The 26,344-nt window shown below is 45.3% G+C and overlaps 1 protein-coding gene and 2 pseudogenes across 2 annotated transcripts in view; all 3 read right to left on the reverse strand.

The window, feature by feature from the left end:
- The window catches only part of LOC147736982 (uncharacterized), a 107,489-nt pseudogene extending 86,613 nt beyond the window's left edge, over positions 1 to 20,876 (reverse strand).
- On the reverse strand, positions 19,355 to 21,335 carry LOC147736983 (uncharacterized; the record flags this gene model as incomplete). The annotated part of the gene is made up of 1 exon (XM_086922460.1): positions 19,355 to 21,335. A coding segment is annotated over one exon (405 nt), but the record flags the coding sequence as incomplete, so codon positions are not given.
- The window catches only part of LOC147736984 (uncharacterized), a 55,251-nt pseudogene continuing 50,239 nt past the window's right edge, over positions 21,333 to 26,344 (reverse strand). The window contains exon 2 of the transcript XR_015308350.1: positions 21,333 to 25,008. The product of XR_015308350.1 is annotated as an uncharacterized LOC147736984 (transcript). The remainder of the gene's footprint in view (positions 25,009 to 26,344) is intronic.

The raw sequence follows: 26,344 nt of genomic DNA on the forward strand, positions 1-26,344 counted from the left end.
CTTGAATCAATAAAGGAATTGTTTGGAAAAACTTTAATGAAAATGGAATTAATTTTTTACGGCTGAACGGCACTTTGCACCCAAGGAAAAAGGCCCCAAATTAGTACATCTACAGAACAGGAATACATACTCATACTTTCCTCAAAACTTTGCAATTTTGAAGCTTATAGGGTCCAGAGCTTTGAGTATGATTCCTTTGCCTGTATAAAAATTATGAAAACAGATATAGGCCTGGAATCCTTGGACCTATTGTTTTTGTTGAAAATTTAAATTACGGAATATCCAGGACCATATCATAAGGACATCAAATGATTAGCCTACATCAATAAATCGACATTTACCAGAAAACAAAGCATTGGTGCATAAAACGATCCTAATCCAAAATTGTCCACCTTTACAAATCGACGTGAAAGACGAAACAATAGATTAGAAGAAGCATTTGACCCCTCGGGCGCTGCCATTAGCAAAACATTGAGCTCAACTAATTTATTATCAGCTAAAAGTACATTTCAAGCATTGGAGAAAGTAGCCAAAAAAGAAACCTCCAAATGGTGGGAAGGAGCATCACTCAAAAAATATCTGGAACACAATCATATCCCTCTTGGATTACGAATTCTTATCTTTCCTCCAATAGAGACCACGGCTCATGAAAAATTACAACTTTGGGAAGAAAATCTACGCACAGCCTCAAATAACATGCTAAAACAGCTAATAGATATAGCGCAAGAAGAATTTGAAAAAAACCAAATCAGAGGTTGATACTTTATCCAAACGAATTGCGGAAGCAAATTGGGGTGATATTACAATGAAAAACTATGATATCCTAAACAAAATCTTGGATGAATATGAAGAGGACATAATCCAAAGGAAAAATCGCAAATTTAGACGAGACTTGAATGACTATAAACAGGGAAGGGTCTATACCTTTGCACAAAAATATGACAACATTAACACCTCAACTTCAAACAGTAATACCAGCACCACAAATCAAACCCCTACCTCATCGGAAGTTGGCTCAGTAGAAGAACTACCAACAACTAGCAATACTCGTCCACAAGTAAATTTCCGGGAGGAAGTTCAACGACATCGACTAGGGAATGTCCAAGACAATCGCACCAGACCTCCAAACCTAGGGACACCAAAACCAAGTGGATTTCAAACCAGAGCAAGAAGGAAGGAACTGTACACGGCGAAACCCTAACTAATAACCTGGTGATCAATCTGTCTACTACAAACCTTACTGATACACAGAACCAAATTCTCAATAAAGGATTATCCTTCTGCCCAACTGCCCAATTGGACCTTGTCCAAACAAAGATTGTCCTTTTCAAATTCACAAGGAAATTGAAACTGCATTCTTTTTTCATTGACAATCCAAGACGTTCTACCACACCCAACAATGGCCAACAAACAAGTGAATTGTCTGCACAAGACCTGGAGAACAGCAACCTTTTGCTACAACTGTCTACTGACATAGCACCAGACAACTTAGAATCACTAACCACAACCGCAGAAGAGTTGGGAATAGACATCTTTCACTCAAAACCAAATCCGCTTAAGAAAAAAATCTAAATTTGCACCAACATTACCATCTGGCAACTCAATTGACATGTTCTTCCAGAACGTAACTCAGGATCTTGATAAGGAATTCCAAAAATATCAGTCCAAACAGAAATATGTCACAAAAAACATCTCTGCAAAAGAAAAAGAGGCCTTGATGGAGCTAAAACAAGATGCAAACTTAATAATAAAAGAAGCGGATAAAGGAGGAAACATGGTTATCCTCAAAAACATCAGATTATTTATTGGAAGCCCATCGAAAACTGGAAGATGTAACCTGTTATCAAAAATTGGATCATAATCCCACTCAAAACATTCAGGAAAAACTACTTGCACTTCTCAATGTATGGTACGAAAAAGATATCCTAAGTATAGAAGAACAACACCTTCTGTATATCAACAATCCAACTATTCCAACTCTGTATCTCCTGCCAAAGGTGCATAAGCCAGGAATAATACCTAAAGGAAGACCCATCATTGCAGGCATTGATTCAATCTGCTCAAATGTGAGATCATTTATTGATGCAGAATTACAACCACTGATGAAGGCTCTTCCATCCTTCATCAAGGATACAAAGGATGTACTGCAAAAATTGGAAAACATAGTTTGGCAAGAAGATTACATTTATTTATTTATTTATTTATTTTATTTTCGAGATTTTTATAGCGCAACAAATACCCTGGGGTGTCTCGGCGCTGTGGAGCTACTAGAATCAGCCATCATCTTCACTGGTTGAACAACCATGTTTTTAAGAGCCTGCGAAAGCTCATCAGGTTCGGGGCGGTCTTAATGGCCAGTGGCAAAAGATTCCAAAGTTTTGGAGTGGCCACCAAAAAACGCCTGTCTCCCCAGGTGGCAGTTCTTGTACGCGGTACAGGGAGGAGACTGGTGTTAGCCGATCTTAATTGCCTCTTGGGAGTATAAAGCTGAAAAGCTTCAGTAAGGAACCTGGGTCCCATGCCATGTACTGCCTTGTAGGCAATGCAGAGGGCCTTAAATTTAATGCGGCTCTCGACTCTCAGCCAGTGGAGGTGGCGGATGGCAGGGGTGGTAGGCTTGCGGCGAGGGATATTTAAGAGAATCCTTGCAGCCGCATTCTGGATAGACTGCAACTTCGTTAGGACACGCTTCTGAGTGTGTAAAAAGAGAGCATTCCCATAGTCTATTTTTGAGAAGACTAAGGCAGAGACCAGAGTTTTTCCAGCTGAGGTAGGGAGGTAAGGCAGTAATTTCTTAATTTTTTTCAAAATGAAGAAAGCTGACGATACAACCTTATTGGTGTGACGGTCAAAGGACAGCTTACTGTCAAAGATCACTCCCAGGTTTCTGGCCTTTTCCACTGGGACAGGTGGAGGAGCCAGCTTTTCAGGCCACCAGATGGAAGACCATTCCGGGGAGAGCCTGCCGAAGGTCATGATCTCGGTCTTGTCCGAGTTAAGCCTCAGACAGTTCGAGGCCATCCAGGTGCTGACCTCAAGCATGGCTCTTTGGAAGTTGGCTGCCACAGTAGGACCATCTCTGTGGATAGCCAGAACCAGCTGGGTATCATCTGCGTAAGATGTGAGCTGTACCCCATGGGCCTTTATTACCCTCGCCAAGTCCGCTACGTAGATGTTAAATAGCATGGGACTTAGCGAGGAGCCCTGTGGGACTCCACAAGGGAGTGCAGAGATAGGGGAATAGAACTCTCCCAGCCTCACTGTCTGGGTACGGTTTTCCAGGAAAGATGAAATGAGGTTCCTGGCCAAACCGTTTATCCCCAGGGCTGTGACACGGTCGACCAGAATGGTGTGGTCGATCGTGTCAAAGGCTGCCGACAGATCCAAAAGGATCAAGACAGCCGCCCCTCCCTGGTCCATGATCGAGCTGATCTCATCAGAGGCCTTTATCAAAGCGGTCTCAGTTCCATGCCCTTTCCTAAAACCAAACTGTGTTTCGTCGAGGAGTTGGTGAACCTCGACGAACTCTGAGAGTTGTCTATTCATCCGGAATTCGCATACTTTGGCAGGAAAGGGCAGACACGCAATGGGTCTGTAACTGACCACAGCTGTAGGGTCTAGGGAGGGTTTTTTTAAAAGGGGTTTTATGACAGCCTTCTTCCACAGGCAGGGGTATTGACCTGTCTGGAATGCAGTGTTGCAAATTTCCATGAGTGGACGTGAGATCACTTCTGTGAGTTTTGCCATCACGGAAGGTGGACAAGGGTCCAGAGGGGAACCCGACTTGATGGTAGAAATGAGTCTGATAATGTTGTCCTGTGAGGTGGGTGTAAAGCAGGGAAAAGTGTCATGATTGCGATCAGAAATTATTTCTTCCCCAGTACAGACTCTATGTTTAGTGGTGGTTGTAGGAAGGTACATCCTGACTATGGTTGCCCCCAACTTTTTGCCCTGTGTTTTAGCTGGTTTTGGACATAGTCGACCTGGGATCCTGCCAATCAGGACCCCAGGCCTACTGCTCTCTCTTTAAAATGGATTCCATGTACCCTAGGTGCATTTCCAATTGGTACTGGGCCACCCTATCAGACCCTGTAACTCAGGGCATGGGTGTACCCAGGGCTGCCAGGGGCTGCAGCATGTATTATGCCACCCCTGGCTGGCCTCCTAAATTTGACACAACTGGCTGCATGACAGCTGGGGCAAAGTCGTGTAATCACCCTTTGCTATAGGTGGATGGACACACAGATTCCTATCAGTCACTCCTATGGCAGGCCTTGACAATCCTGAAGGCAGAGTGCTTGGAATCGTGTGAGATGGTGCTCTGGCATGAGCTGAGCCTGTCTGCAGCTTGCGGAACCAAGTCTTAATAGCTGTTCCATGATATCGCATACCATATACTCTTAAGTGCATTATAATCCTCGCGGTTAAATGCTATCTTTGGTATTGCTTTATCAAAACATGTCGAGTAAGGTGTCATACGAATTGGAATACTAACCCCTCGCCAATTCTGGCGACGGGGTTAGCATTCCACCCTTCTAGAGGGACACGACATGTATGTAACTGTGAACCCCGGTTAAAGTTAACTGAAGCCTCAGCTCCACAAAATGGATGCTGCCACCACAGACACGAGTCTGACCTCCTGCTGCTGGGAGTCCTTCCAGCGAGGGAGGCCTGGACAAAGGGTTTCCTGTCCGGGGCGGTGCTAGCACCGCCCCAGACATGGTTTTGTGTATCCTGGGTAGGCAGGGCTTTTCAGGAAGGTGACTGCTGAGTGGCACCCCGGTGCTCACTACGCATAGGCCAGTCAGAACCAGTTCCAGGGGCACACCAGCCCCTGGCCTGGGGAAGTCCGGCAGGGGAGAGGGGTGTAACCACCCCCCTCCTGGTCCCACCCATAGGCAGGACCTAGTCACCGGGTCAGCCCCCTTTTTTAGTATAAAGATAGGAGCGGGCCCCCTGTTCAAATTAGATCATCTTTGGAATCAAGATACCACTTTCTTCGAAAGGACTTCACGATTTCTTCTTCAAGATTCTCCCTTGTGGCTAAGGAGTAGTCACCCTGCATCAAGCGGGCATCATCCTAAAGAACACTGCGGTCTGCTGCAAGTCCTTCATCACGAATCCGACGACCCAGCTCGACGAGACCCGGCTTCCCTGGCACCTCTGACCTCTACTCACCTCTACAGCCAAGCTGAGAACCGTGAGTGCGACGAGACCTCGAGGGACCGACGATCGCCAAGACTGCACGACATCTTTACTGCAAGCCCACCGTGTCCTCCACTGGTGAGTGCTTTGGGGTCCGAGAAGCCCCGACCCTGCGCAGCTCCAGCACCCAAGGTCAGCCTCCCTGCATCTCCACGATCTGCGTGGGGCCCTTCTGCTGTTTGCTGTGCACCGCGTTGTTTGGCTACTAGCCGGCTGGCTTGTGGCCTTCTGAACGACGCCCAACGACTTCACGACTGCTGGTCTGGTTGCTCCAGACTGGCCCTTGCTTCCTTCTTGAAGAGAGGCACCCCGGACCCTCCTGGTCCACTCCAGACGCCATTTTGAGTCCACCGCGTGGGCTTGAATTTGCCAAGGCTTTGTTGCCCAATCCTGGGTCCAGCGACGCCGACAGCTTCTATCTTCGTGGGACAGCTCGATCCTCCATCCTGGTCGCCGACAACGCCTCCTGGTCCGCGAGATCTTCGAGCTCCAGCGTCACCCACTCACCTTGTCGAGGTGGCTACCATCCGGTGCCCTCCTGGTGCCCACTGACTACTGGCTAGTAGTCTCGAACTTGGTCCCCTCTGCTTTCAGGTGTCATCCATCTTCGAGATCCAGGCTTGGATCCAACTGAACTTTCTTCACTGGTCACCGGCCAGCATCTTTTCTTCCGGCTCCTGGTCCGTCTACGAGGATTCCCGACGTCTTTTCAGACCTATGCAGCTGCAGCCCCTGGGCTAGGTAACTTCGGCATTTCGGTGCCCCAGCATAGCCTCACTATCCAAGGGTCAGAATCTACTTTCGTTTTCTCCCTACCAGGTCGGGTTCGCCCGAGAACACTAACTTTCTACTTCCTAGCTACCATAGACTTTTGTCCGCATCTCGCGTGAGAGTGCACACACTGCACCAGAGTCCCCTAGGCCTCCTAGAAGTAATCTAACGATTCCCTAGTCAAGTCCTAGCGATTCCAAAAGCTATTAGTACTGTACTTACCTGCTAGGAATTTCACATTCCACTTTTAGAGTATATGGTTTTCCGTGCCCCTCGGGCATTTGTATATACTGTGCTAACTTAAGTATTTTTGTAAGAGTTTTGGTTTGTGCTTAGTACCCTGTCCTCATAAAGAGTACAGGGCTGTTGTGATCTTTAATAAATAACTGTTTATTTTCATAACACTTGTGTGGTGTCCTTTCACTTGGTGTTCAAGGGGTATATGTGTGGTAAACAGCTGGCTTAACACGCCCTCTCGAGTCTTTAGCCTTAGACTGCTCGTATCCATGCTACTAGGATAGCTGGTCTATAAGGTTGACTTACAACCAATCATCAATAAGGGTTGCTGGACTGATACATAGTGTTCACTAGAATAGTGAGCACTGCATATCAGGCCACCTTCTCACATTGGTGAGCAGCGGTTGGGATTTGAGCTTGCTGTTGTTTTACCACACGTATCCTAAGAATATCTTGTTGAAAGATCACATAAAGTACTATTAGGTACATATAACTAAAGCTTAGAATACTCTGAGTTCTACTGAACCAGCTGTTGTAGCTCCTCAAGGCTTAGCACACCTTGGCTGCAACTCTAGCAAGGGATCAGTAGGTAACACATAGTGTAGGTAGGTGCATCACTTACACCACACTAGAAACAGTATGTCGGACAAAGGAGGAAACTCTGAGTATCCCCTTGTGTCAGTGGACCCTCCACAGGTCCCTTCTAAATATACTGCTCTTAGCTTCCATGAGATGAGACAAGTGTGTACTCTCAGGAAACTAAAACAGGGGTCTAACCCCACCACTTCCTTTCTGATTGGTCTCTTAGAGGCTTATGATGCCAGTAGGGCTGGTAACCCAGACCCTTCTAATCCAGAAGGAAGTATGCCCTCCTTACAGGGTCCCTTTGATATCCATCCCCTCCATGAGGCAGATGATGCTGAGGATGAGGATGAGTTGTCTGGGGATGAGGCAGATAAGGGACAGCTAGAAGTCAGTAGACTAAGCAGGTCCAACTTAAGCAGACATGAGCTTGGTACTGGGGGACCCCTGGGCCCACTCTCAGGTCAGCTTAACATTGGGAATGGACGAGTTAGGTCTCTATCAAGAGGCTCTAACAGATCCTTTCGAACCAATGGCTCTCTCAACTCTTCTCACAGAGGGATGTCTTCCCCTAAGAGGAGAGTGTATGAAGCTGAAGAAAGGGCAGTCAAACTGAGGATTGAAAGGGAAGAACTTGCCCTGGCCAAAGAGAGACTTGCCCTTGCTAGAGAGCAAGAATTATGTGGGCTACAGCCCACTGGTGGCAGCAATAAACCTAGCAATAGGGAAAGGAGTTTTGATACAAAGCACCTGAATAAGATAGTGCCCCCCTTTAAAGAAGGGGATAACATCCACAAATGGATTACTGCTTTGGAGAGAGCCTGCACTGTGCAGGGTGTTCCCCAAAGTCAGTGGGCAGCTATCTTGTGGCTCTCCTTTGATGGTAAAGGTAGAGATAAGCTCCTCACCACAAGGGTGGAGGATGCTAACAATTACCAAGTCTTGAAGAAGGTACTGGTTGATGGGTTTGGTTTAACCACTGAACAATACAGGATGCTGTTCAGAGACACCCAGAAAACTCAGTCTCAAGATTGGACTGACTTTGTTGATTGTGCCACTAAGGCTTTTGAAGGCTGGCTACTGGGTAGTAAGGTTACTGATTTTAAAGGATTGTATAATCTAATTATGAGGGAGCAAATCTTAAATAATTGTCAGAACCAGTTATTACATCAGCACCTGGTAGACTCTGATCTGACCTCTCCACAGGAATTGGGTAAGAGAGCAGACAAATGGGTCAGAACCAGGGTTAGGCCTAAAAACCAGGGTGGTGACCAGAAAAAGGAATCAACCAAGCCTCTAGAGAAGGGTGGGGATAAATCCTCAGAGAAGACTTCCCAAGGGCCCCAAAACTCCAACAAGGGTGGTGGGTCCCAGAACACTCCTTCAGAACAAAAGAAACCTTATTGCCATACCTGTAAACAGGTGGGTCATTACAAAAGTGATGTCAGTTGCCCTACAAATGGTAATAAGGGAAACATACCCCCAGGTAATACTCCTAAACCTCCTGTTACCACTAGTGGTAATCCCCCAGGTGGTGGGAGTGCCCCCAAGAATGTGGTGGGCATTACTTTGGGCAATCAGGAGGACTATGGCCTAGCCAGGTTCCCTGACCACACTCTTGTCTGTGAGACTGGCATGGGGTTTGCCAACTTCACTACTGGACCCCACATTTTGGGAAAGTATAGACAAGAAGTTTTAGTGAATGGTCAGAAAGTTGAGGCATTCAGAGACGCAGGGGCCAGCCTCACCATGGTGAGTGACCATCTGGTCCCCTCTGCTCAACTGACCCCTGGTTTTACTTATCAGGTGACAGACATTCATGGAGTGAAGAGAAGGCATCCCATGGCAGTAGTCAAGCTCAGTTGGGGTAATGTCACAGGGCCCATGAGAGTGGCAGTGACAGATAACCTACCTGTAGATTGCTTACTGGGGAATGACCTGGAACTCTCAGCATGGGCTGAGGTGGAGCAAGAAACTCACTCCAGAATGATAGGCCTATGAAGACAGGTTAGTGGGGCAGTAATAGCTACAGCCCCAGTCCAAGCACCATTCCTCCCTGAAAAGGTTGGAAGGGCAGTGGTAGCCACTGCCCAGGCTCAGACAGACTTTCCAGAACAGGATAGGAGGGCTGTGACAGTCACAGCCCAAACACAAACTGAGTGCCCTCCTAAAAAGGTTGGCAAGGCTGAAATGGTCTCAGCCTCTACTCAAACAGATAGTGAGGTTGTGAAGCCTGAAACAATGGATCACTCCACTCAAACAGAGAGCATTGAGGAGGAAGAAAAGTCTTCCCCCTCCCAGACACTAGGTGAGAGCCAGCCTCCTCAGGGAACTGACTCTACCCCTGTTGAAGGAACTGCCCCAGAGGTAGTCAGGCCTAGCCTGGCAGAGCCCCTGATGGCAGTGGAACCTTCCCAGGTGGGACCCAGTCTGGAGCAGGTAACCTGCACCTCTCTACCCTGCCTCAGTCAGCCCAGGGCTGAAGAGGACAGGGAGGCCAGTGGTGGACCCCAAAGGGCCCCCTGTCCAAAAGAACCCCTTAATCAGCAGATTAGGATCACTGAAGCTGGTAAACCTAGCCAAGTGAAAATAGAACAGACTCCTGAGGGATCCTCCTTAAAAGTAGTTAGGGAACTCCCACAGCTGGACACTGTTGGGCACAGCCAAACATGGGGCCTAAAAACCCCAGACCTGACCTGTCCCTCCAGTAAGCCAAACAGAGGGACTCAGCCTCCAGCTTTAGGTAGCCAGAGGCTGACCCTGAGAGCTCAGTGCATCTCAGCTAAAGAAAGAAAGGCACACATGATGGATGGTGATTGGAGGAAGTTGAGCCCAAAGGTAGAGGAGCCTCTCTTCAGTACTCCATCCCAACATCAGCCTTCTTCTTTCCCAAGACACACCAGAGACAGAGATTCCCTATGGTGGAGACCCTCAGATACCCTTAGGGTGAGGGGTTGCCTAGTGGACCATGACACAGGGGGAAACCAAGCCAGAGCTGGTCCTTCCTTATATGGCCACTTAGGTAATAAAGGCTTACCTGGACAAGGATAGCCTTATCTCCTTTCGTTTGGGGGGGGGGGGGGGGGGGGGTTGTGTAGGAAGGTACATCCTGACTATGGTTGCCCCCAACTTTTTGCCCTGTGTTTTAGCTGGTTTTGGACATAGTCGACCTGGGATCCTGCCAATCAGGACCCCAGGCCTACTGCTCTCTCTTTAAAATGGATTCCATGTACCCTAGGTGCATTTCCAATTGGTACTGGGCCACCCTATCAGACCCTGTAACTCAGGGCATGGGTGTACCCAGGGCTGCCAGGGGCTGCAGCATGTATTATGCCACCCCTGGCTGGCCTCCTAAATTTGACACAACTGGCTGCATGACAGCTGGGGCAAAGTCGTGTAATCACCCTTTGCTATAGGTGTAGTATACCTATACCTAACCCTAAAATGGACACACAGATTCCTATCAGTCACTCCTATGGCAGGCCTTGACAATCCTGAAGGCAGAGTGCTTGGAATCGTGTGAGATGGTGCTCTGGCATGAGCTGAGCCTGTCTGCAGCTTGCGGAACCAAGTCTTAATAGCTGTTCCATGATATCGCATACCATATACTCTTAAGTGCATTATAATCCTCGCGGTTAAATGCTATCTTTGGTATTGCTTTATCAAAACATGTCGAGTAAGGTGTCATACGAATTGGAATACTAACTCCTCGCCAATTCTGGCGACGGGGTTAGCATTTCACCCTTCTAGAGGGACACGACATGTATGTAACTGTGAACCCCGGTTAAAGTTAACTGAAGCCTCAGCTCCACAAAATGGATGCTGCCACCACAGACACGAGTCTGACCTCCTGCTGCTGGGAGTCCTTCCAGCGAGGGAGGCCTGGACAAAGGGTTTCCTGTCCGGGGCGGTGCTAGCACCGTCCCAGACATGGTTTTGTGTATCCTGGGTAGGCAGGGCTTTTCAGGAAGGTGACTGCTGAGTGGCACCCCGGTGCTCACTACGCATAGGCCAGTCAGAACCAGTTCCAGGGGCACACCAGCCCCTGGCCTGGGGAAGTCCGGCAGGGGAGAGGGGTGTAACCACCCCCCTCCTGGTCCCACCCATAGGCAGGACCTAGTCACCGGGTCAGCCCCCTTTTTTAGTATAAAGATAGGAGCGGGCCCCCTGTTCAAATTAGATCATCTTTGGAATCAAGATACCACTTTCTTCGAAAGGACTTCACGATTTCTTCTTCAAGATTCTCCCTTGTGGCTAAGGAGTAGTCACCCTGCATCAAGCGGGCACCATCCTAAAGAACACTGCGGTCTGCTGCAAGTCCTTCATCACAAATCCGACGACCCAGCTCGACGAGACCCGGCTTCCCTGGCACCTCTGACCTCTACTCACCTCTACAGCCAAGCTGAGAACCGTGAGTGCGACGAGACCTCGAGGGACCGACGATCGCCAAGACTGCACGACATCTTTACTGCAAGCCCACCGTGTCCTCCACTGGTGAGTGCTTTGGGGTCCGAGAAGCCCCGACCCTGCGCAGCTCCAGCACCCAAGGTCAGCCTCCCTGCATCTCCACGATCTGCGTGGGGCCCTTCTGCTGTTTGCTGTGCACCGCGTTGTTTGGCTACTAGCCGGCTGGCTTGTGGCCTTCTGAACGACGCCCAACGACTTCACGACTGCTGGTCTGGTTGCTCCAGACTGGCCCTTGCTTCCTTCTTGAAGAGAGGCACCCCGGACCCTCCTGGTCCACTCCAGACGCCATTTTGAGTCCACCGCGTGGGCTTGAATTTGCCAAGGCTTTGTTGCCCAATCCTGGGTCCAGCGACGCCGACAGCTTCTATCTTCGTGGGACAGCTCGATCCTCCATCCTGGTCGCCGACAACGCCTCCTGGTCCGCGAGATCTTCGAGCTCCAGCGTCACCCACTCACCTTGTCGAGGTGGCTACCATCCGGTGCCCTCCTGGTGCCCACTGACTACTGGCTAGTAGTCTCGAACTTGGTCCCCTCTGCTTTCAGGTGTCATCCATCTTCGAGATCCAGGCTTGGATCCAACTGAACTTTCTTCACTGGTCACCGGCCAGCATCTTTTCTTCCGGCTCCTGGTCAGTCTACGAGGATTCCCGACGTCTTTTCAGACCTATGCAGCTGCAGCCCCTGGGCTAGGTAACTTCGGCATTTCGGTGCCCCAGCATAGCCTCACTATCCAAGGGTCAGAATCTACTTTCGTTTTCTCCCTACCAGGTCGGGTTCGCCCGAGAACACTAACTTTCTACTTCCTAGCTACCATAGACTTTTGTCCGCATCTCGCGTGAGAGTGCACACACTGCACCCGAGTCCCCTAGGCCTCCTAGAAGTAATCTAACGATTCCCTAGTCAAGTCCTAGCGATTCCAAAAGCTATTAGTACTGTACTTACCTGCTAGGAATTTCACATTCCACTTTTAGAGTATATGGTTTTCCGTGCCCCTCGGGCATTTGTATATACTGTGCTAACTTAAGTATTTTTGTAAGAGTTTTGGTTTGTGCTTAGTACCCTGTCCTCATAAAGAGTACAGGGCTGTTGTGATCTTTAATAAATAACTGTTTATTTTCATAACACTTGTGTGGTGTCCTTTCACTTGGTGTTCAAGGGGTATATGTGTGGTAAACAGCTGGCTTAACACGCCCTCTCGAGTCTTTAGCCTTAGACTGCTCGTATCCATGCTACTAGGATAGCTGGTCTATAAGGTTGACTTACAACCAATCATCAATAAGGGTTGCTGGACTGATACATAGTGTTCACTAGAATAGTGAGCACTGCATATCAGGCCACCTTCTCACAGTGGTATCCCCTTCAAAAGATGCATATATGTCTGCCACCTTTGTGGTAAAGAAAGTGGACAATTGATTACAGAAGATCTGTGAGGGTTCGACCCCAGGTCCGGTGGAGGGGGTGGACAAAGTCGTAACGACAGAGAACAGCTCTCTAGCAGAATTTGCGGAGTCCTCTATTTGTGCAGAGAAAAAAGCAGTCTTTTGGGCAATAATCGCCTTTTTGTATATTCTGAGAGCATCATTATAAGTTTGTTTAGCTATGGGACAATAGACTTTCCTCCAGCGCCTTTCTAAATTCCTGCAGTGTTGGCGGTGAAGTCTGAGATCTTCAGTGTACCAGGCGGCCGACGGAGATGCTCTATTAGGTCTCGTGAGTTTCTCCGGGGCCACTAGGTCAGCGGCACTTCGAATCCTACATACTCACAGCAATCGACATTACTAGTCTGTATACGTCAATTAAACACTCTGACGGAATATCCGCAACAAGAAAATTCTTACAGACACGATCTGTTCACCTGAAGGTACAAAACAAAATGATCCTCTATTTGCTGGAATTCTGCCTCTTCAACAACTATTTTCTTTTCAATGGCAATTTCTACCTACAACTCCAGGGCACGGCAATGGGGGCTAAATGTGCACATCCGTATGCCTGCCTCCTGATGGGAGCGGTTGAGCAACACTGGCTTTGGAAAGAAAGATCTGAGGATATCACCAACAACATAATAATGTGGGGGAGATACATAGATGATATCCTGCTAATATGGCAAGGAACAGTAAAAAATCTCAGAACTTTCATCAACTCTCTGACACCAAATCAGTGGGGAATCAATATCACATATAACATCTCAAAAACTGAAATAGAATACTTGGACTTATCAATCTACGTTGCAGACAATAAACTGAACAAAAACATAGAAAACCCACATCGGCTAATTCCATTCTCCATGCCTCAAGCGGCCATCCTGCACATACAATCACGAACATCCCAGGAGGTGAATACAGACGTGCATGGATGAATTGTAGCTCAAACAAAGAATATCAAATTCACTCGGATAAAATAAAACAACGTTTGAGACAAAGAGGATACAAAGAACATGTCTTAACTAAAGCTCAAAAACAATTCTTGGATACTGAAAGACATACACTACTACGTAACATTCGGATTAAAGACTGCAAACAAGTAATTAGTTTCAATACTCAAGACAACAATGGACAGCATCATATTCGTAAAACCTTGAACAAACTCTGGCATCTCTTGAAGGATAATCCAACCATAACCTCTGCTTTACATTATAAACCGCAATTGGGTTTCTCTAGGAGTACAAATCTAAGAGATGTTCTCCATCTTTTCTGGAGATTAAGCAAAAACCAATGACTTTCTTGCAACAACCAAGTGGCTTTTTTACCTGTCCCAATTGCTAAATTTGCAAATTGGGCAAATCTAAAACAAAAGAAGTACTAATCAATGACCACAAACACAAAATCCTCGATTTCATCAACTGTGAAAGCATCAATGTGGTGTACCTTATCACATGTCCATGTGGGCAAAAGTATATTGGAAGCATAACCCGACCTTTGAAGACTCGTACTCAAGACCATTATCGGAATATCCATAAAACAGATACACGACAACCTTTGGTTGACCATTTCCTGAAAAATCATTGCCACCAACTTACATTTTCCTTTGTAGGTTTGAATAAACTGAAATAGCACAAACGGAGTGGGAACCTGGAATCACGCCTACGAAGAGAGGAGAGTGCCTTGATCATAGGCATGGAGACAGTGGAAAAGGGCCTTAATCAGGAACATGAGTGGCATCACTGGCTCTAAAAGATTACTAACATACTTCCTGTGAGACAATATGGTAAAACATTTATTTAGTGTATTTTTTTATAGCGCACAGATACCCCAACGGGGTGTCCCGGCGCTAACATGGACTATGTGCTAAACATTGTGTAACAAAAGAGTTAAAAAGAAGAAAACCAATATCACCTAGCAACAACGGTCCCCTAATTTGCCGGGATACTGTTTAAGTCCACACGTAGTAATTCCATCAATCTATGTCTCACCTATAATAATGAGGTCTATATAAACAAGTCAAAAATAACACCTGTTAGAACTGGGGGTCTCTAATTGGCAGAGGTAAGTACCTTTGACCAAGTAGGGACCCTTACTTCTAGTCAGGGTAAAGGGATACACACTGTCGATAACCCCTGCTCACCCCCTAGGTAGCTTGGCATGAACAGACAGGCTTATCCCAAAGGCAATGTGTATAATATTTGCACTTAACACACACAGTAACTCTAAAACACACCACAAACTGAGACCACACAGGTAGGTATATTAAAAATATAACTTTATCTAGTTTTGGTAGTTTAGCAAAAAGCAACGCAGTACATAATCTCTTTATATTCCTATAAAGTTGCACTATTTTCTAGGAAGTCTTTAAAACATTTCACTCTCAGTCTCACTAGGTTCTAAAAGTAATTGTAGCAGAATATAACCCTTTCAAGGTGGCCCAATGTTACTTTTAGCGCTGTTAATCGAAGTGCCTCACTGCGCTTATCTTTGTGAGAAGTCTCCGTGCAGAGGAAACCCCAAAAGCGGCCTCTGCCGGTCCCGCACGCTCTCCGCCCGCTCTCGACAATCCAGCAAGCGGCGGAGAGCTAATTTACTTCTGTAGCGCTGGGACGACGAACACACCCACGGTTCCTTAAGTGGGGACGGCTGTCCTCGCAGACTCGAGCACGGCTCTCTCGGACGGCAGCGCTGACTTTGCAGACACGGGGCCAACCACTGCTCCTTCGGTTTCTCCTTCGGCGGCCCCGGCCAGGCACTGCGAGATTTTCAGGATGTTTCTGGCCCGGGACAGCGGCGGTGAAAAAGCGGCACAGTGATTTTCACGTGGCCAGAGGCGGGCAGAGTGCCCGTGAAGCCACCAACTCTTTTTGGGGGATAAATCACAGAGGGAGGCACAACAAACCTCCGATCCTCTACAATAATGTGTTGATGAGCACACCGATCCTCCTCCACGGCCAGCAGTTACAAATCACGCACCAAGCAGCAATTAAAGCGCGATCTTCACAGCGTCTTGTAGTTTCTGGGGAACCTTTTGACCCTGGGTTCCAAGACAGGAAGCCAGCTCTCCTCAGGCCCTTGGAGATTCTTTGCAGACACAGCACACAGCAAAGTCTGATGATCAAGGAGGCAGGGGGGGTCACAGCACAAAGCAAAGTCCCCTTCTCCTCTCCTTCAGTTGAGCAGCAAAGCAGGTCAGCCCCAGAGCACACAGGAAGGGCAGTCTTCTTTAGTTTCTTCAGCGGTACTTCTTCTGGCAGAGGTTCCTCTTGATTGCAGAAATCTGAAAATCTGTTGTCAGGGGTCCTTCTCTTATACCCCTAAAAGTCTTTGAAGTCTTTGTGCAAGTGGGCCCTGAGCCCGGTCTAAACCAGTTCTGGGTGTTGCTGGAGTACTTGGGATTCCTGGCTTCTTCCTTCCTTTCAGAGTGAGGGGCAGAGTCGTCAGCCACCCAGAAGGAGGTGGAGCCAGCATTGTGGCAGGCAGGCACAGCCCTATTCACTCCCAGGTGCTATGTCCTCCCACCACTCTAGTTGCAGATGCAGTCATTCAACCACGGGCTGACTCAGACAACCTCCTGGGGGCTCCCCAGCCCCTGTCACCCTCAAACCAGACAGTCAATCCACAAGCAGGCCCAGGCACACAGAAAGGTTAGACAAGAGAACAGCCACTTTCTAAAAGTACTGTTCTCAAACACAGAATTTAAAAACAACCTTTCCTAAAAGATGTGTTATTAAATTCTGAGTTCAGGGATATCAATCACTTATGTCCCATCTTGTTCCTGTGAGAAGATAGGCTAGTATCCATTGGGACCAGCCTCCCCCATGTTCGTCTATGGAGCAAGATAACCTTGCAGCAGTGATCACACAAAATGGCTGCTGTTCACTACCAGAGCATGTTACCTGCACTAGTACATGCCCTACCTTTCATATACACTGCACCCTGCCCAAGGGGGTACCTTGAGCCTTCCATAGGAGTGACCAATGTGTACACAAAGGGAAGGGTTAGGCCTAGCCAGTGGGGACACTAACCAGGAGGACATGGCAGTTCACTGACTGCACACAGGCACTGCGGTGGCAGGCCTGAGACACCATTTTAGGGCTACTCATGTGGGTGGCACAATCAGTGCTGCAGGCCCACTAGTAGCATCTGTCATCACCAGCCCTGGCACACCCAGTGCACTTTACTAGGGACTTTGTGGTGATACAAATATGCCAATCAGGTACATCCAATCAATATGATAATTTCCATAGGGAGCACTTACACTCTGGCACTGATCAGCAGTGGCAGAGTGTCCAAAGCATCTAAACCAGCAAAAACGAAATCCAGCACAGTATCAAAAATACAGGAGGCAGAGGCAAAAATATAGGGGAAAACCACGCCAAGGGTGTCACGTCTAACAACACCGCTGTGCCTTTAACCACCCGCCTAGTATTAGCAATATGATCAGATCTCTAGTTTAATTGCAAACGTAATTGATCACTAGGGGTATCTGAAATTCACAGAATAGAGGCTGCCTCGTCGACACTAGAAGCTTGGGCTGCTTCTATGTGTTTTTTCGCTTCTTTTCCTTAGCAAACACACCGATTTTACTGGGTCACAATATCCTTCCAATATGGCCGCCAATCTCCGAGACTGATAACACCAGTCCGTTCTCGGTACCTGATGCTGACTAAGACAAGCTATCTTTATCTTCCGGGTCACTTCCGGAATTTCGGGAAACCAAATAGTATCGACATTTAGATCTATGCCATACGTTGTATGAACACTGTTTTGTCCGCAAATGTAGAAATTGTCACTTGTCTTTTTTAGTGTTTCGGTGGCTCGAGTATTTCCAAGCCACTACTTTTCCTTCCAGTTCACTCCTTCCGGTTCACTTCAGAAACTCGGGTAATTAAACCAGTCGGCGGCATCAGAACTCACCATGGGACCTCCATTACGTACGACACTTTGCTGAAGGATATTAAGAATGCAGGAGACTTAACTCCAAGAAAGTAAGTCTTGTGTGCACTCGCGATCTTGACTGTGCACACAAAAGCATAAGCTGCCTAAATGCCCGTTGTTACCCTCCCACTCGTCTAACCTATCTTTAGAGCAGAGCCAACTATTCTTATTTTGCCCAGGACTGGCTCTTTAACAGCGGGATACTGATGGGGCGCATAAGCGTAATCACGCTCTATTTGTTGAACAGGATATTTTTGACATCTTACCTGTATATCCTTGTTTCTCCCGTATTTATGTATGTTCATTAATACAAGTACAGTCTAATATCAGTCCTTATTCTTTAATCAGACCCTCCAGGATATCGCGATTTCGCGATTTGCCGCGAAATCGGCACTTTTAAAAAAATGCTGCGATTTTTACAAAAATGCCCGCGAAATCGGCATTTTTGTAGAAATCGCTGCATTTTGATAAAAGCCGCTATATCCTGGGGGGTCTGGGGGCCACTTATGTTGTTTTTTGGGGCGGGCGGGAAGGACACAGAAGCACTAAAGAATAACTGTCCGGGCTTAATGGGTCATTAGCAGCTCACTGCGAGGGGCTTTGAAGTGCCCCTCCGGCCTCTGGCTCCCTGCTGGAAACCCTCCCAGTGACTGGGGCGAGGCGCCACCCTCTCCCCTGGAGCCGAGGGTCGATATGGTAAAGAAAGGGCGATTGTTCGCTGACCTGTGGGAGGAAGGCCCGGCGGGAATACAACATGTGCAGCCAACATTCCAAAGGGGAAAATCTACATGGGAATCCAGGAAATAAGATCAAGGCAGATGTAGTGCAGACTTTCTATCTATTTAGAAACATAACATTTCGATATAAAATGGTGTACATAACACCTGTGACAGCACATGAGAAAGGAAAGTTAGCTTATTTTTTTTTTTTTTACAAATATCCAGAACGTACCTCAATGGATATGATAAACATGCCATCCTGACCCTTGTTGAGTGTACCAGCGCTGAGACAGAGATTTTGTTCTACAAGGCTACTCCTGTGAGATCCCGACAGACACTTTCCTCATAGTAAAGCTGAGGGAACAGACAAACTACTGCTACATGCATCGTTCAAAAAAAGATAAAGTGCATGGTTAACGAAAAGCTCATGTGCAGAGGTTATTGAGAGAATGCATGCATGACTAATAGAGAGAACAAGCAATTGATTGACAGATGCCTGCTGCCAAGACATAACAGGTGTGCAGAGTGATGTCATCATGTGGCCTAAGTTTAAATCAAAAGAGGCGGCAAGCAAATTAAACATAGCCACAGGTTCACAAGTGGGCTATCTTTAAGCATGTGAATTACTTAAACCTACAATCAAGAGTGTTTCTATGGAGGAATGCTTAAATTAGTATACATACACAGCTTCATGTTGTTAAATAACTAAAAAGAATAAGATATCTGTGTTTGTTGTAGGAAAAATGGACAAATAAAATGTGGCAAAATTGCCCCTAAATTTCCATATTTGTGCCGCTAAATTTCCATTTTTGTCCCGCTAAATTTGCTAATCCATGCCGCTATATCCTGGGGGGTCTGTTTAATATGATGCTTTCAGTATCTTGTCATAGAACTGGAAAGAACAGTCTAAATATCCTTGTTTCTCCTGTTTTGACACATGTTTATTAATACAAGTATAGTCTAATCTCAGTCCTTCTTTTTCAATATGATGCTTTCAGTACCTCGCCATAAAACTGAAAAGAACAGTCTAAATATCCACGAGGCTTATAAACTCTAATTTTTCTTCAGTTCTTCTCTTAAAGCTAAAAAACGACCTATTCTTTCTTGTAAGATTCATATATGATGAAGACAAAACAAATACTGCTGCCAAAAGGGTGGAGAACATAAATATTAGACTTAGAGCATATTTATTTGGGGAAACACATATGTGCCATCATTTTTTTTGTGCATTAACAATGTTTTGTTCAAATTCAACAAAAACGTAATGAGAACATCTATGATTAATTAAAAGACACCGCTAAATGCATGAAAGGATCAATGTTGAAATTTGTGAATCATACATTAGAAAACAATTTGTAAATGAGTTATTTAATCTACAGAATTAAGTCTGGGAGACCATCTTTTTTATTATTATCTACACCGACGACAACTGAAGAAACACACAGAATGTTCAAATGAAATTTAAATAGGTATTGTTACTGTTTCTGTAAAGCTCAATGCTATCCCTTGCACAGCCATCGTGGGTGCTTTCATATTCCTTTCCTAAAATCTCGCTTCTATCTATTCTTGTAAGGCAAAATAGGGTCCCTTATCTCAGATTGCATGCATCACCTGGAATGTGGTATAATAGTTCAAAATGATGCAATTGTCTCCATGATCTATAATATCTGATCACTAACTATTACATGTAAATACCACTTTTTATATTGGAATTCTCACTCTTCTTCTTTTTCTTCTTCCTTATCACCCCTTTCCCCTACCTTTTCTGATATATACACATATGTTACTTAGTTATATTCTTCTCTAAGGAAACTCTGAACTTAGTTTAGAAGCTTTGCCTTGGTGTTTTAATCCAATCAAAAAATGAAAAAATGTTCTTAAAAAATCTGCAATTTTAAGACTCCCCTTGCTCCACTTATTCCTCTGCACTCTTTGGTTTCTTTACTTCTGCTCTCTAGGGGTCACTCAAACTAAAGAGAAATCTTTTAATAAAATACACTTTATTTTTATTTACAGCCTTGAGAAAGCCCTGGCGCCACTCGCCACACAGGGCGAAACACGTGTCGGCTTCAATCTTGAATCAATAAAGGACTTTTTTGGAAAAACTTTAATGAAAATGGAATGAATTTTTTACTTCTGAACGGCACTTTGCACCCAAGGAAAAAGGATTTAGCCTCAAATTAATACATCTACAGAACAGGAAAACATACTCATACTTTCCTCAACACTTTCCAGTTTTGAAGCTCATAGGGTCCAGAGCTTTGAGTATGATTCCCATGCCTCTATAAAAATTGTGAAAACAGATATAGGCCTGGAATCCTTGGACCTATTGTTTTTGTTGAAAATCATATAGTTTTGCCCATGTGTGTGTTTGCTGATGTCTTTGTAGGTCTGATAATTGAATAATGCTCTTCCCATATTCATTGCACTTGAATGGTTTTTCTACTGTGTGTGTTCGCGGGTGATACCTTAATGCTGGAGAGCTGGAAAAACTACTGTCACATTCACTACAATGATAGGGTTTTTTCCCCATGTGTGTTCGCTGCTGACTTTTTAGGTCTGATAACGGACTAAAGCTCTTTACATATTAATTGCACTGGAAAGGATTTTCTCCTGTGTGTGTTTGCTTATGTCTTTGAAGGTGTGATAACTGACTAAAGCACTTTGCACATTGAATGCACTTGAATGGTTTTTCCCCTGTATGTGTTCGCTGATGTCTTTGAAGGTGTGATAACCGACTAAAGCACTTTGCACACTCACTGCACTTGAATGGTTTTTCCCTCGTGTGTGTTCGATTAAGATGTTGAAGGTTTGATAACAGACTAAAGCACTTTGCACATTCTCTGCACTTGAATGGTTTTTCCCCCGTGTCTGTTCGATTATGACGTTGAAGGTGTGATAACTGACTAAAGCACTTTGCACATTCACTGCACTTGAATGGTTTTTCCCTGCGTGTGTTCCCTGATGATACCTTAATGCTGAAGAGTTGTGAAAACTACTGTCACATTCACTACAATGATAAGGTTTTTCCCCGTGTGTGTTCGCTGATGACGTTTTCGGTCTGATATCTGACTAAAGCTCTTCCCGCGTTAATTGCACTTGAATGGTTTTTCCCCTGTGTTTATTCGCGGATGATTTTGAAGGTTTGATAAGTGACTAAAGCACTTTGCATATTCACTGCACTTGAATGGTTTTTCCCATGTGTGTGTTCGCTGATGTCTTTGAAGGTGTGATAACTGACGAAAGCACTTTGCACATTCACTGCACTTGAATGGTTTTTCCCCTGTGTGTGTTCGCTGATGTCTTTGAAGGTGTGATAACAGACTAAAGCACTTTGCACATTCACTGCACTTGAATGGTTTTTCCCCTGTGTGTGTTCGCTGATGTCTTTGAAGGTGTTATAACTGACTAAAGCACTTTTTACATTCACTGCGCTTGAATGGTTTTTCCCCCGTGTCTGTTCGATTATGACGTTGAAGGTGTGATAACAAACTAAAGCACTTTGCACACTCACTGTACTTGAATGGTTTTTCCCCTGTGTGTGTTTGATTATGACGTTAAAGGTGTGATAACAGACTAAAGCACTTTGCACATTCACTGCACTTGAACGGTTTTTCCCCGTGTGTGTTCGCTGATGTCTTTGAAGGTGGGAAAACTGACTAAAGCACTTTGCACATTTACTGCACTTGAATGTTTTTTCCCCTGTGTGTATTCGCTGATGTCTTTGAAGGTGTGATAACTGACTAAAGCACTTTGCACATTTACTGCACTTGAATGGTTTTTTCCCTGTGTGTATTCGCTGATGATTTTGAAGGTTTGATAAGTGACTAAAGCACTTTGCATATTCACTGCACTTGAATGGTTTTTCCCGTGTGTGTTCGCTGATGATACCTTAATGCTGAAGAGTCGCGAAAACTACTGTCACATTCACTACAATGATAAGGTTTTTCCCCTGTGTGTGTTCGCTGATGACTTTTTGGGCTGATATCTGACTAAAGCTCTTCCCACATTCACTGCACTTGAATGGTGTTTCCCCCGTGTGTGTTCAATTATGACGTTTTCGGTCTGATATCTGACTAAAGCTCTTCCCACATTCATTGCACTTGAATGGTTTTTCCCCTGTGGGTATTCGCTGATGTTTTTGAAGCTTTGATAAGGGACTAAAGTACTTTGCACATTTACTGCACTTGAATGGTTTTTCCTCTGTGTGTGTTCGCTGATGATACCTTAATGCTGAAGAGTAACGAAAACTACTGTCACATTCACTACAATGATAAGGTTTTTCCCCCGTGTGTGTTCGCTGATGACGTTTTCGGTCTGATATCTGACTAAAGCTCTTCCCGCATTCATTGCACTTGAATGGTTTTTCCCCTGTGTGTATTCGCTGATGATTATGAAGGTTTGATAAGTGACTAAAGCACTTTGCACATTCACTGCACTTGAAAGGTTTTTCCCCTGTGTGTGTTCGCTGATGATACCTTAATGTTGAAGAGTCGCGAAAACTACTGTCACATTCACTACAATGATAAGGTTTTTCCCCCGTGTGTGTTTGCTGATGACTTTTTCGGGCTGATATCTGACGAAAGCTCTTCCCACATTCATTGCACTTGAATGGTTTTTCCCCCGTGTGTGTTCGATTAGGACATTTTCGGTCTGATATATTACTAAAGCTCTTCCCACATTCATTGCACTTGAATGGTTTTTCCCCTGTGTGTATTCGCTGATGTTTTTGAAGGTTTGATAAGTGACTAAAGCACTTTGCACATTCACTGCACTTGAATGGATTTTCCCCTGTGTGTGTTCGCTGATGATATCTTAATGCTGAAGAGTCGCGAAAACTACTATCACATTCACTGCACTTGAATAGTTTTTCCCACGTGTGTGTTCGCTGATGACGTTTTCGGTCTGACATCTGACTAAAGCTCTTCCCACATTCATTGCATTTGAATGGTTTTTCGCCTATGTGTATTCGCTGATGTTTTTGGAGGTTTGATAAGTGACTAAAGCACTTTGCACATTCACTGCACTTGAATGGTTTTTCCCCTGTGTGTGTTCGCTGATGGCTTTTGAAGTTTGATAATTGACTAAAGCACTTTGCACATTCACTGCACTTGAATGGTTTTTCCCCTGTGTGTGTTCGCTGATGAAACCTTAATGCTGAAGAAGCGCGAAAACTACTGTCACATTCACTACAATGATAAGGTTTTTCCCCCGTGTGTGTTCGCTGATGACGTTTTCGGTCTGATATCTGACTAAAGCACTTTGCACTTTCACTGCACTTGAATGGTTTTTCCCCTGTGTGTGTTCGCTGATGGCTTTTGAAGTTTGATAATTGACTAAAGCACTTTGCACATTCACTGCACTTGAATGGTTTTTCCCCTGTGTGTGTTCGCTGATGAAACCTTAATGCTGAAGAAGCGCGAAAACTACTGTCACATTCACTACAATGATAAGGTTTTTCCCCCGTGTGTGTTCGCTGATGAAGTTTTCGGTCTGATATCTGACTAAAGCTCTTCCCACATTCATTGCACTTGAATGGTTTTTCCCCTGTGTGTATTCGCTGATGTTTTTGAAGGTTTGATAAGTGACTAAAGCACTTTGTACATTCACTGCACTTGAATGGTTTTTCCCCTGTGTGTATTCGCTGATGTTGTTGGAGCTTTGATAAGTGACTAAAGCACTTTGCACATTCACTGCAATGATATGGCTTTTCCCCCGTGTGTGTGCGCTGATGTATCTGTAGGGTTGATAACTGACCAAAGCTCTTTACACATTCACTGCACTTGAAAGTTTTTTCTGCTGTGTAGGTTTGCTGATGAAGCTTGCCTAGTGATGACAAACTAAAGCTCTTGCTGCATGTGTATGATTCTTCTTTCTTGGTTAGTGTCTGTGGGTCGGGTATATATTTGTCTACATCCCATGACTGCATTTCCTGATGGGCCGACATGTCTGATAAAGCACTTGGGTTTTTCTCACACACTTTATATGTGTGCAGTATTTTGCACGTTTGATTTCTGTTTTAACAATAAAATGTGATAGCCACCAAATATTTGCCACTCTCCTAATATGTAGAAGGTGTCTTTGTAGGCGATTGTGCCTTTAGATTGGATTATGGCTGCGCACGATTGCAGGTAAAGATGTATCTTCCTTCTGGCCGGTGCAAATCGGGACAGTCTGTTGTATTGTAGATATAAGAACTCCTCTTTCCTTTACCTGTCAGTTGTCTGGCTCCGCTTTGTTGTGCTCTTCTCTGGTTACTGTGGTTCGGCCAGAAAGAGTTTACAATTCACCTAGAGCACGGAATTATGGCTTATAATCATCTTAGAAAACAGAGCACTGCGGTCATCACATCATACCGATCCCATGATCAAAGCTGGTGTTGGACACTTGTTTATACAGGAGGCGGTTTGTTATTGTTGTTGCCTTAATTTTAGCAAGGTCATTTCTTCGTCTTGTGGCGTGGAGGTGCACAGCTCAGACTCTTACAATCACTGAACTGCCCTTGATGCTTCATCCGGGATCTGTCAGTTTGTGTGCAGGTTCCTCTGTCGCCGACTGCGCTGATGTTTTCCTGAATACTGGAGCTCATTATTTCTGCTATTATTGAAGAGTTACAGCCTTCGCTTCATTATTGATGGTCATTTCACACATTCAAGGCTTGTTTTCTGTTGGATGTAAAGATATTTAAAATTACTTGATGGAAACATAATGGAATGAGAATTCAGAATGTTTAACTGGTTGTAAAAGACACTCCACACAATGTAACGCAGCCCTCCCCCGGCAAGGCTACGCTGCGTGGCGCGACAGGAAGAAAACAGGAGAGCACCCTATTTTCAGAGATATGGCTCTCTCCTTTCCTTTCCCTTGCGCCGGCACTGATTACAGAGGGCCTGCGCCATGCACACACCTTAGCACCAGAGCACTAGTTTGTGTGTGTGTGTGAGTCCAGCATGGGTTTTGTACAGGAAGGACACCCTTACTGTACAAATTACTATGCCTCGACACGAGGGAAAGCTTTTACCATTTTGCATACATGTTGCACAGTGCAGCACACATGCAAAGTCAGAAAAGGAAGGAGAAATGAAAGCATTTCTCCTTCCTTGCACCTAGTTTTGTGGTTGCACGGGAACGCCCATGCACCACCCTTGGCAGGCCCCATGGCACAAAGAAATGCGAAACAATGCTATTCGCAGTGTCACATTACTTTAACGTTATTTCCAGTGTTAAACAAGTTTAGCGCTGGAACGTAAATTTGGAAAAAAGATTTTGCTGCATTTTGTGCCTCTTTTGTGACGCAAACACAATGCAAAATCTTAGTAAATCTCCTCCTTCTTCTTTATCACTTTTGGAACTTAGCAAGGAATATTTCATCATACACAGATATTTAACTAAAAGTTCTGTTGATCAGGTGACATCTTATTAATGTCTGGAAAGGAGGTGATTTACCAGTGTTTACAGAGTAACTTAGTAAAGTGAAAGCGCTCACGGAGCGCCCAAGTGCTAGAGGTATAGCTTAAGATAGAAGCTTATGGTCAAGATTTCATTTAAACAACTGTGGAGTATAGAAAAAGAGATGGATCAGGCTGGGCTGTAAAATTTCCAGTAGCTCTTTACGAAGTATACAACAAAAGTAACTCCATTTACACACTTCTCATTTCTTTCCTATTGACTTAAGATCATCTCAAATACCAACTCCTGTCTTTACTCGCTGTTCATAAGTCACCTTTGACACTTTCAACAGCTCCCTTGGTTCAAGCATTTCTGGTTTCTTCTAACCTGGAAGATTGGAACATTATTGTGAGTTGAGGGGGGTTTCCTATCACCATAGCATCTGTCCATCTCCCTGAAACCTGTGCCGCTTACAGAGCCTGGTTCTGACCCTGGAAGACAACTTTAAAAAGCAAGTCTTTAGTTCTTCCTAAAGTAGATAAAGTTCTGTAAGATGCAGCTCCTTCCGGGGCTTTTGTGTAAAACAGAGCGAGGGGTTCACTGTAAGGCCCG

The sequence above is a fragment of the Lissotriton vulgaris genome, chromosome 1_1 (assembly GCF_964263255.1).
Source record: "Lissotriton vulgaris chromosome 1_1, aLisVul1.2, whole genome shotgun sequence".
Taxonomy (NCBI): Eukaryota; Metazoa; Chordata; class Amphibia; order Caudata; family Salamandridae; genus Lissotriton; species Lissotriton vulgaris.